Below are 12,732 nucleotides of genomic sequence, written 5' to 3' on the forward strand. Positions count from 1 at the left end.
GGCTAGCCTAAAATTAAAGAAAAATTAAATCCTTTCCAGGGTACTGGACTGAATTTCCAGCTGACTGATAAAGATAACACTTGACCTAGCTGCACATATTGTGTACTATTATAAAAGTCCTATTTACGTACATATACATTTATGATAATAAATCTTACATCTTTATATTCTAAAGTAACTTGGCATAGAGAAACTTTTAGATTTTCTTAAAAGCAACTAAACTACTTGGAAATCAATTTATTTGGAAAAGGGCACTAGATGCGAATCAATCAGATATTATTTCAAATCCTGGTTCTTCTCCCCCTGAAATATCATTTGGAACAACTGACTATACCTAAGTTTTTGACTTCAATTTAAAGTGAGGGCATTGATCCAAAAACTCCAATTAGTAGGAAACTATGGTTCATAAATTCTACATCGTGTTATATTTTGTGTTTTGTTACAGGCCAAATGGTATAGCTTAAAATTAATTCTGATAAAAACTAGGTTACCCATTTAGGAATATCTTTTGAAACACTGTCCTTGTGCTGGTTCCCCCCCCAAAAATATGGATAATAATTTAACTGATCAATCACCTCATAAATGGCCCAGCCATTTAGCCATGTAGTGGCCACTGTAAAATCATTCAAAGACATATTTTCTTACATCATATCCCAAGAGATCTGTAAATTTCAAATCCTGGCAGTTTGAGATGAGGCTAAAAAGTAAAGGTTGGATATTTTCATCACAACCACTGGATGGCAACAGACATTAACACTCAGTTGAGATAATGAATACAAAAACCACTCTTCTGCTTTACTTAATTTCCTCTGCATTTTTAAGGTGTAGAATCAAATCTCCTCGAGATGTTAGGGGCTGGTAAAAAAAAAAAAAAACAAAAAGTGAGTTTGGAAGTGAAAGAATTAGTTTGGGAACACATAATCTGCTTTTGCTACTAGTTTGTGTGTAGAAAAATCCCCCATGCTTTCAGTGCTCAGCCAAGAGTTGTAAGAAAATAACTGCCAGAAGGGAAGACTTAAGCCAGAATGCTATATTTACCAGAATATGCAGCTTTGAACTGAATCATTAGTGGTAGTGAAATCTTTTATCTTGTATGAGATCAAGCTTGTAACTCCTCACTGTGCCTGGTAGTATACAGCCCGACTCCACCCTCAGGCCTTTTTTCTCTTCCATGAATTTTCCAAGCTATAAACAGAGGCCACCTGGGGGACTCTTCTGACTCAGGAGGCCCTACACTACTGGGAATGTGAATGGTTAGCTGTCTGTGTTCCCACCATGTCCTCCTGGGGTCTTTGTTCTGGAGGCTTTGTGAGGTCAGGAGATGTTAGAAGCATCCTCCAGAGTGAGCTGGTAAGACTCACGTGACCTCCCCTCCCCTTCTCCCATGAGGAGGTGGAAGTCTCAGAGTTAACAGTATTATCTTCATTCTAAACTCCATACAAGAACCATTTTAATTAATCTCTAAGCCCAAACAGAAAAGCCAACTTTGAGGATTCTGGCTCAAGCCCTGAAGAAGTTGGGGCACTACAGGAAAAAAATTGCCAAAGATTACTCTGAGTGTTCTGAAAGTTCAGCCTCATAATTCCTCAAAATTCCCTCATCATTCTCCAATTCTGGTGTGCCTAGGATTCACTGGAAGCTACTTAATGAAGCAGATTCCTCAAGCCCCTCCCTAGGAGACCGTGGGGTGAGCCTAGGAATTTGTATTTTAAAAAACAAATTTGTTTCTGACATAAATGGCCTACCAACAACACTTTGAGAAACACTGTCGACAAGAAGCAAACAGTTCCACTGAGCACCTAGTCCTCTCTCCCTACCAAGTGTCCCAAATTTCCACAAGGAGAGAGAAAGTTCCTGTATCAATACTTCACCAGGCACAGGAGGACTACTGCCTCAAGCGTAGGTCTTTTAAAACTCAGAAGGACTATTACAGAGCCTACTGACTCCGAAGCACTGAGAAATCACAGACAAAGCCCACGGTCAGCCGTAGCCTTGGGCTGAGGTAACTACACCCAATGGAATGCTTGTCCCTCCTTCAGACCCAATTTGAGGGTTTGCCTTAAAGCTACCTTTCCTCTGACTTTAACCTCTGCTCTCTGCCAGGGTGCTATCTTTTCTTTGCCTGTTAGTATAATTTTTATTCATATTTAGGACTGTACTTTAGGATTTCTGAAGCTTTTATGAGTTCCAGCTTCTACCCAACCCTGTATCTAATTCTGTTTTTTTTTATTATTTTTATTTTAGAGAGAAGTCAGGGGGTGGGGAAGAGTATGAGGAGGGGAGAGGGGCAGAGAGAGAAAGAGAGAGACAGAGAGACAGATTCCGAAGCAGGCTCCACACTCAGTGCCGAGCCTGATGCAAGGCTTGATGCCACGACCCTAGGATTATGACCTGAGCTGAAATCAAGAGTCAGACGCTCAACCAACTAAGCTGCCCAGGTGCCCCTTATCTAATTCTATTTAAATAACTGACTTGCTTGTCCACAATCCCTGCCCACCTAACTACATGCCTTATTTAATCTCCACAGGTACCATATTTGACCCTCATTTCAGTTCCAGCCCCAGCCACCCAAACATCCCTGTCATCTAAACACACTGATGACCATTAGGCCCTCAGCTGCTTGGCCATGGAAATATACTAGATATACAGCTCAAACTGTGAGAGTATTTCAGTGCCATCATCAGCCAAATGGATGGTTTCTAGCAGCAGACACAAAAACACAGATTCAATGACAGCATCAAAGTGTAGGGTATTTTTCCCTTCGTAAATCTTTTTGCATCTACTTGTAATCATTATGGTGACGGAAAACTGAAATGGAACCGAGAGGTGTTGGGAATAAGATCACTGCAACCACCCATCCAATGCATCAGTAAGTCCTATGAAGTCAGTCTCCCAAATCCACCTCAAATCCATCCATTCCTCTCCACCTGCATTGCTACTACTCTCTCCCGGTCACCATCATCCCATGCCCCCACTACTGCAATACCTTCCTTTTTTTTTTTTTTTTTTTTTTTTTTTTTTTTTTTCAACGTTTATTTATTTTTGGGACAGAGAGAGACAGAGCATGAACAGGGGAGGGGCAGAGAGAGAGGGAGGCACAGAATCGGAAACAGGCTCCAGGCTCTGAGCCATCAGCCCAGAGACCGACGCGGGGCTCGAACTCATGGACCGCGAGATCGTGACCTGGCTGAAGTCGGACGCTTAACCGACTGCGCCACCCAGGCGCCCCTGCAATACCTTCCTAATCAGCCTTCCTGCTTCCATACTTGTCCTCCTCCAATCTTTCCCCCCTACAACAGCCAATGTGACCTCAAAAAAATGGAAAGCAGGTCATGTTACTTCCAAGTTTCAAAACCTTTTGGTGGCTCCCTGCAATGTTTGATATACTCTGCACCTTGGTCTGGGTATGAAAGGGCACTGCCAACCTTCCAATCCCACTTCTTGTCACTGTCCCCTTTGCCTACCACACTCTATCTACACAGACATTTTTTTTTTTCAGTTTCTAGAATGACCCCAGAACTTTCTTGCCTCTGGGCTTGGTATTTTCTGTTATTTGGAATTTTAATTATTTCTCTCTCTTTTTTTTAAATGTGTATTTACTTTGAAAGAGAGTGAGCAAGCACACGTGAGCAGGGGAGGGGCAGAGAGAGACTAAGAGAGAGAATCCCAAGCAGGCTCTGCACTGTCAGCTCAGAGCCTGATGTGGGGCTGGATCTCACAACCATGATATGATCTGAACCAAAATCAAGAGTCAGACACTTAACTAACTGAGCCACCCAGGAGCCCCTCTTGAATAATCTCCTGCGACAGTGGACTACGCAATTTCCTCCTTCTCTGACCTTCCTATCTAAGTGTCACTACCACCAGGAAACTCTCACTCTCATACACATCATTCTATTGATTTCCTTTTTCATCGAAACCCCTCCTCCCCACCAGTGTAAGCCCACAAAGGTGGATTCATGTCTGCCTTAGTCACCATTATATGGATAGCATCAGGCATGTAGTATACCTTATTGGTTGAATCAAAAGAAGGATAAATGAATTGGTAACGTCTTGCTTTTGCAAGGCTGGCATACATTCAGTAAAATTTATTTCATTCTGTATTAGAGTGTTTTGTGGGGTTGCAAAGATAGAATCCAGAAGTGCAGAGACTATATCTGTGAATATCTCATCCAGACTTCAGTGGAAGGTGAGGTTAGCATTTAAAAGGGGCGGGGAATACCCTGGAGCAGGTCTTGGCTCTGAGAATTAGAAGTATGTGAGTTATATCCTCCAAGCTGCTTGATTACATCAGCAAGAAAGGATGATTTACGTGAGTGGCGAACGAGCTGGATGATGAATCAGAATCACCATCTAACAGGGTCATTATTTCTTAGAGGCACCATAATGTTTGCCATCTGTGAACTCTGTCTCTACAGGCAAGTTCAAGGTTGACCTGAATCCATCTCAGGAGCGAATCTATGCTCCACTCTGTGCCCAGGCAAAATTTACTAGGGAGTTGGGGTTTACTACGTCCCCCAAAATGACACTGAAATATAACAGAGATGTAATCAGCATATCAGATCTTTATTATACACACCCTACTGAAGTATCAAAGAATATCTGTCACTAGAAAGAATAGGCTCTGGGGCCACCAAGGGGTGGAGCAATTCTATCCAAGCCTGAAAAGAAAATCTCCCCAGTGTTCTGAAGTCACCATTTAAAAATCATAGATCAATATGCAATCTGGGCCAATGCTTGCCTTGTGACTACTTCAGAAGGTAAAGGCAGTGAGGTGAGCGGCTTACAGGCAGTCTCGTTTGGGATGCCTAGGCCAGGACAGCACCTTCTATCACGGGGCAAAGTCTCATAGAAGTAGCTTAATTGTTGTGAACAGTCTGAGATGGAAGGCTCAGTGTCTCCATCTAAGTATTACATTGCATTCATCCTCACAGAAGCCAAACTTTATCCAGCAGCTACCAGGTCCGTCTTGTTGAAAGCTGGCGCCGGGGGCAGCCGCTACAAGGGAAGGGGTCTGAGTCCTCAGAATGATTCTGAAATGTGCGCTGTGAAAGGTTAGCGACTCTCCAGGAATCTTGACAGCCTGACTTATGAATTCAGTCTCATGAAAGCAAATAAAATATGGGACTAGAAGATGGTTTTGTTTTGTTTTTTTTTTTGCCTAGAATTACGGGAAGAAAAGTAAGTGGGTCACACATATTTTGGTTCTCTTCAAATGTTTTAGGACAGAAGCAATATCTGGTCTAATAATGAGAAGCAATAATAAACATCATAAATGTTAGGTCTATTGAGAAGTCCTCCATCTGGTAGCCTTCCTGCAAATCACTCCCCCAGGGAAGAGAGAAGCTTTTCCCTGCCATGAGGGGCAGAGCCCGGCAAGCTCCAGCTGCTGCAGCTGGTGTCCACAGAGAGAAAAGGTGCAGAGGCCTGCTTCCCGGGGCATGAGAAGGGATGGAAGCAGCTGAGAGCCCCCTCAGTCTCTCTAATTAAAAAGCAACATACACCTAGGGGCACACTCACCAAGGTGTTTTTCACTACGGGTCTGGGCTGCCCGGCTCATCTGCTTATAACCAGAATGCTCTTCAGCACGCTCATTAAAAGTACAGGTTTATGCCCTGGCGTATTCTGATTCTGTAGTTCTGGGGTATGGGCAGAGTGGGAACCTGCATTTTTTAATTGGTACTCTACGAGATTCTGAGAAACCTGGTGCTCAGGCAACACTTTGAGGACCACTGGCTTAACCTGGTATTTCTCAAACTGGTATCACTGGATGCATTCTTAAGAGTGCCACAAAGAGGATTTTTACATTTTGTAGTTTTTATTTTGATAATCGTTCAACTATTAAGAACATTCTGGATCATCTGGATGATAATTTTATAACCAAACACTACCACAAGACTTCCACTGAAGTGTTTACATTCAGGTTGCACTTTTAACCTTGTCTCAGGCTAGGGAGTCTTTATTTAGATCTAGACCCGATCTGAATGTTCAAGCCAACGTGAAGCCCAAATGATAACCTGTCATCAGCTCAGGAAGGGCACAGAGGAAGGAAAGGAGCAGAGTTTGACAAATAACATCAACATATTACATTTGGAGGGTCTATGGGATGTCCAGCCAACAGTGGGGAAATGGGCGTGGAGCTCAGGAGAATTCTCCAAAGCCAGAGATCTGCGAGGTGGGGCACCAAAGGCAGTGGCTAAAAACCTGTGTGGGGGACACCAAGGAAATGAGGGACAAAGAAAGACAGGGACAGAACTCAGAGGCAAGACAGGAACTGGAAGGAAGGTGGCAAAAAAGATCAGAAAAGAGGTGAGAGAGTAAGGGGTGGAGCAGGAAGGGGTAACATCAGGGAAATAAGGAGGAAAAAGTTCCGAGAAGGAGAGAACAATGTTCACGAGAGTGGGGATTGTCCTGGAATTTACTGTTACAGGAAGTAAGTTACAAAACAGTCAGTTCAATGTGATAGCACTTGTGCGGTAACAAATTGTATGTGCCCAAATACTTCAAGAAAGTTTCTGAAAGGAACAGGAATGGCAAAACCAAACCAAAATCCTATGATTATCTCTGAGAATTAGATCAGGATGGTGGAGAATGGGGACTGTAACTTTTATTTTGCACTATTTTGTGCAGCTTCAATGTATTATTTTGAACATACACCACTTTCTCTCTAGTGTTTTCAGGACTGGCCAGCAGGATGATATTAAATTACCAGAGAGGACAAAAAGATGAGATTCAAAAGAGGCCATTTTAGGGGCAAGAAGGTATCACTGGTGACTTTCATCAGGATGGTTGCAGGTAGGAATGTGAAAGCTGGCTGCCACAGTCTAAAACACTGCTTCTCAAGCTCTGCCATGCCTAGGAATTACTAGGGGATCTTGTCAGAACGCAGATTCTGATTCTGTAGGTCTGGGATGGAGTGACATTTCTTTTTTTTTTTTTAATTTTTTTTTCAACGTTTTTTATTTTTGGGACAGAGAGAGACAGAGCATGAATGGGGGAGGGGCAGAGAGAGAGGGAGACACAGAATCAGAAACAGGCTCCAGGCTCCGAGCCATCTGCCCAGAGCCTGACGCGGGGCTCGAACTCACGGACCGCGAGATCGGGACCTGGCTGAAGTCGGACGCTTAACCGACTGCGCCACCCAGGCACCCCTGGAGTGACATTTCTAACAGCTGTCACATAAGACTCACATGGCTGGTCCAAGCACCCTACTTTTGAGTTGCAAGGTAAAGAAATCAGAATGTAGGGAGTTCGTGAGTAGGAAGAGAACACTATTTCCCAAAAATGTGTTCCCTAGAAGATGAACCATGAGGAACACTGATAAAAAAAAAAAATCTACAGGTTTGGTAAATACCACACATACATCCTGATGAGTCACACTGGGTATCAGTGTTTTATTGAGAATCTCTTCATTGGCTTTTCACTCAGATGTTCCTAACAGTCAGGGTCAACCTTGCGGCAATGAAAATTTATCCATGCTCTCAGATTCTGATGTTCCTCACAAACCTTCCTGGGAGGCGTGGGAGAGCAGAATTATAGGGCAGCAGAAGTTCAAGGGTGCACAGAGGAAGGGAACTGGAATATGACAAACTGCATTTCGTCTCCGGTGCAATAGCTCTAGAGGCCTCTGAAGGGCAAAAAGATCCAAAAATAAACCTTATCAGGGCGTGTGCACCAGTAAACCCCAAAACTCCTTGACAGTACATATTACGATGCCATCAGGTATTTGCCAAACCTTATTCTAAATAAATATTTCTGGACCTTTCTGCAACTTAGTTCAGCCTCAGCAACATGGCTCCAAAGCCAGGGAGATGAGCATGCTGTGAATACTTGAACTTGAATGCACTCATACGGCCAGAGGCTTCAGTGGGCAAGAGCAGGAAACCACAGAAGCTGACCTGACTTTACTGCTGACAGAGTCCTCCTTGACGTGAGCACAATCCTACTGTCCACTGACAGTGATTAAGAACGGCCTGGGGGATGCTGGGCAGCACTGATCCTCTCACCTGCTGAGATGGAGCAGGTGAGACGAGGCGGAACCTCAGAGCTCAGATAACATGCTGGCAGCGCTGAGTCATCCGCCCAAGACCTCGGGCGCTTGGCTGCCCCAGAACGGCCTTTTAGACTCTCTTTATACATAATGCAGCTGAGCGGTAAGTTTCAGCAGGAGACTGGATTTCAAAGGACCCCTTGGTGCAGAGAGCAGAGGTTATTCACCCTGGCATGCCTGAATCATTTAAAAAGACTGCCACTCTCTTCTCTCTAATGTCTAAACTTGGCAGCAGAGGGTCCAAGCCATATGGGGCAACTTGCACAGAGATTAGAATGACACTAGAATTGGCTCGGAAGCCTTTGCATTCACAGCTGCGGTTGTCCATCGCCTTAGCTCTTCATGAGACGTCTGGTCACTCAGTCAGTCCCAGCTGTCACACTTACATCTCAGATTTACTAGGGAGAGAAATGGGCCTGCACAATTCAATTTTCTCCTTATTAGCTTCCCAATTTATTTGCTTTTGAGAATATATATACTTGAACAGCACTGCACACATGGTGACTATTTCAGGGATGCTATTTAGGGGATAAAATGGAAACACGTGTCTGTTAAAGTACAGTGATAGGAACTCAGGTTCAGCAAGACTCAAGCTCAACTGCTTCAGGACCGGAAGGGATGGCACATGGTTTGTGCTTATGCTATTCCCCAGGGCTCCCTGCAAGTTTCAGGGTCCATCCCCATCACGGTCAGAGTGGTAGGAAAAGAATCCAAATTGGTTTCAATATTCACCCAACAAACACACACTGCCACTGTTAAATGTCATCAAATATCCTCACTATTGCACACACTAAATATACTTTAAACTCTCAGGGAAGAGTTATTTGGGAAATTGAAAGTCAATTATATCGGCCCTTACATGATAATGCCATGTGTCTAAGCCACCAGTAACCATGCAGCAGGGTTATCTTTTTATTACATCCCTCTAGATTCCCCTGTTCCAATGTGTTAATTTTAAAGAATTTAGAAGCTAGCTTTCAATCTATAATGGGAAAGATTTTGCCCTCTCTTTTTATACGAAGCACTTTAATCACCACCAAGATCACTGGGTTAGCATATACACAGGAAGGAGGGTGTACTCTTGAAATCATTTACCCGCAAAAGGCAAAATACTCCTAAAGAAGCGACAGGCAGAGGAGATGGGTGGAAGGGGACTTTGAATAAAGCTGTGCTTTTAGGGTTTGTTTTAAAGTTCTACCTGGGTGTTCCCACCCAGGAGCTGGAGAGAGGTTCCCTCCTTTCCCTCAATGCAGCCCACGAACTAGATTGCACAGGGCTTAATTTATTCACTGACTCTTTGATTCCTTTCTGAATTCTGTAACACAACTGCAGTCAGGTGTAGTCGATGATTTGGAAAGAAGAATGCTACACGCTCTTCACGTACAAATATCTGTAAGACAAAACGACTTCCATTTCTCGCCCGTTTAAGTCTTCAACTCACAGGAAAATTTCTCACAGGAAGATTATAACGGCCAAATTAAAATCATTCTAAATTATATGTGACTTTAAAAACCAACTTAGGTCTTGCTTGAAGAACAAGAGAAATTCTGGCGTTAACTTTGGTCCCTGTCTTTCCTGACTAGTTGGGACACAAAAACCTTTATCAAGGTCCAAATGCCTTGCTCCCTGGGTAAGAAAGAGGAAGGTGCTGAGATCCTACCAGGGCCATTTAAATGGGTGCGAATTTGGGTGCAAAATAGATGTGCTGATGATGGGTTGATGCAGCCACTCTCCATCACTGAGGGGTGGGAGATTGGAAATGAGCCTTGACAATCACAAAACACCCACCCTTCCCCAATGAGGAAATCCAACCCCGGGATGAAAGCAAGGACACATTCCCTCCATTCAGGAGATCCAGGCGCGTCCACAAAAGTGCTCATCACTGGGGACGCGCGGGGATTGAGCCAGCGCAGCGCTGCCCCCTGGAGCACGTGCCTCCCACGCAAGTCCCAGCTGCGAAGCCCACTCTCTCCATCATCTCCTCACCCTCCTCCCCTGGCTGTTCTCTGGGCAACTGGTCGACCAGCCAGGCCGGGCTGAGTACCTGAGAGCACCCAGGGGAAGAACACTACTGCGCAGACAAGTCGCTTCAATGAGGAAAGCGGTCACTTTACCTTGCTGCTTACTGAGGAACAGCAGAGGAGGCACGACGCCGGGACCCCGCGGCTCAGGGCCCTGGGCGGCCGCCGGGCTTGGACCGGAGCTCGTGGCTTCCGCAGGTTTGCGCTGCTGCGCCGCGGGCCCGTCGGGCGCCGGAGCCCGGTCCCCGGAGGGCAGCTCGGGGCCGGTCTGGGGGGCGGCCGAGGGGAACTTGGGGAAGGGGCCGGGCGCGCCCTCCTCGGCCCGGGCGCCGGGCTCCTCCCGGATGGCGTCCAGGGCGCCGGGCTTCATCGGGGGCGAGTCCTGCTCCCGTTTGGGGCTCTCCTCCGAGGCCGAGGACGCGTCGCATGACTCGATGATGAGCTCGCTGTCCAGCTCGGCCTCGCGCTCCTCCCTCAGGATGCTGTACTGGATGGACGGCGACGCGGGCGACGGCGGCGGGCCGCCCACGTGTCCGAAGGTCACGTAGCCCGAGGGCAGCGCGTCCTCGGCGGCCAGCGGGTCCTCGGACACCAGCTCGATCTCCGAGTCCCCCGACTCGGCGCTGCTGGCCTCGTGGTCCAGGGGGCTGGGGATGGCCGGCAGCCCGGACCTGGCCTTGGCCTCGGGCCTGCTGGCCACCTGGCCTACCGGCCGTGGGCTCTCCGCCGTTTCATAGGATAACCCCTTTGCTTCTTTAATGGCAGTGATCAGCTCGTCCTCGGATATGCTGCATTTTCCCTGGGATTCTGCAGCAGATGGTTCTGTCGTCCCACAAAGCAAAAAAGAGCCAGAGAGGCACGCACACGGACAGACAGATGGACATAGAGAGAAGAAATAAAACAAAATTCCATTAGGGGAGATGTTTTCTTGTTGCTGGAGAAACACATTTATCTCATTAGCACAAAAATAGTCTGTTTCCAGGGCTATGCTGAAAAGGCAGGCCACCTGAAGGAGAAGGCTAATTACTGTTATGGCCCAATTAATCAGTGCTTTACATACCTATCTATCTTAATCTAGCTACTTAAAAAAAAATGACAAAGCAATTTCTTAGCAACAGCACCTCTCGGTTGGTTTTTCCCTTTCAATGTGGCAAACATCCTGGAAGTCATGGTTTTAATTTCTGATACCTTCTCTCAGGGAAGTGTTCCAAGTTCACAGATTTCATCAGGTAATCTGACATATATAACTCTCTAATGTGGCCCACCAATATCAACAAATCTGAACATCATCCATTACTCCTTGTCCATTGCTTTTCATGTTGCCTCTTTCAGTGAGCAAAGAAAGCTTAGTCTGGACCCTACACACAATGACTTCTGAGCTTTACATTTCCCATAAGAATCAATACTTTTACTCATTTTTAGTGAAACGTGTAACAAAGTAGGGCAATATAAGAGAAAGGTTTTGCCAGTTCTACCAAGCAGGCTGTGAAGATTACCATAATGCACAATCCCCCCTGGGCTTCTAATGGATGGTGGAGCCCACCATCATTCTTTTTCCTCTCCTCCCCTCCTCTTGAGAAGAACAAAACCTGAGAATCACCCCCAGTCCCCTGGGTGAATGCCTGCCTTCTGTCTGATGTTTATCCAGATGGCCTGAAAACTTCACCAGCAATCTTGCTGATATTTCTCTCCCTTAGACGAGACTACCTGGGAACACCATGACAACAGTTTTCAGGAGCTTGGTTTTTCCCTTGCCATACAGCAGGTCCTTATTTCAGAATATCTCAGACAGTAGTCTCTGGTCCTTTTATAAGCAAGAAATACTCGTCATTTCTCCAAAGCTTTGAGGTCACTGATTTGGGAGGGTGGTAAGGAGAACAGACTATGGCTAGGTCATCTGTTGCTTTAGGACTGTGGGAGAACCTCAATGGATCAAACATTTTAGATTTGTCTAATTCTTTATAGAGCAGGATTGATTTTATCCTTTAACCTGACAGTATTCACTCATCTATTACAGGTTAGGCTTTCTTATAGGTGTTTGGGGGGCACCTGGGTGGCTCAGTTGGTTAAGTGTCTGACTTTGGCTCAGGTCATGATCTCACAGTTTGTGAGTTCAAGCCCCACATAGGGCTCTGTGCTCACAGCTCAGAGCCTGGAGCCTGTTTGGAATTCTGTCTCCTTCTCTCTCTCCCCCTACCCCCACACTCGCCAGTGCTCTCTCTCTCTCTCTCAAAAATAAACATTAAAAAATTTTTTCATAGGTATTTAGGATATATTAATGAATGAAACAGGTAACAAAATTTCTGCTTATATTTTAGTGGGAGAACACAGTACATCAACTATATATAATAAATGAGTAAAGTATATAGTATATAAGAAGATGTTGAGTGCTGTGAAAAAAAAAAGTAGAGTAGGGTTTAGGGATCAGGAGTGCTGGGACAGGGTGGGGTGAATTTGCAATTTTAAATAGGATAGTCAAGATAGACCTCATCTGGAAGGTAACCTATATTCAACACTCAAGGAGGTAAGAGAGTGACTCATGAGGATAATTAGAGGAAAAAGCATGCCAAACAAAGGGAACAGATAGTGCAAAGGCCCAGAGGTAGGAGCTGCGATGATTTCTAGGTATCACAAGGAGGCCCAAGGGGTCTGACCAACATC

General features: G+C 45.4%; 1 protein-coding gene across 1 annotated transcript in view; it reads right to left on the minus strand.

The window, feature by feature from the left end:
- Positions 1 to 12,732, minus strand: part of RTN1 (reticulon 1) — a 229,436-nt gene that overhangs the window by 84,934 nt on the left and 131,770 nt on the right. Inside the window, exon 3 of the mRNA XM_030319236.1 lies at positions 10,165 to 10,893. Coding sequence (XP_030175096.1) covers positions 10,165 to 10,893 — 729 coding nt within the window. The remainder of the gene's footprint in view (positions 1 to 10,164; positions 10,894 to 12,732) is intronic.

This window comes from Lynx canadensis, chromosome B3 (genome assembly GCF_007474595.2).
Source record: "Lynx canadensis isolate LIC74 chromosome B3, mLynCan4.pri.v2, whole genome shotgun sequence".
Lineage (NCBI taxonomy): Eukaryota > Metazoa > Chordata > Mammalia > Carnivora > Felidae > Lynx > Lynx canadensis.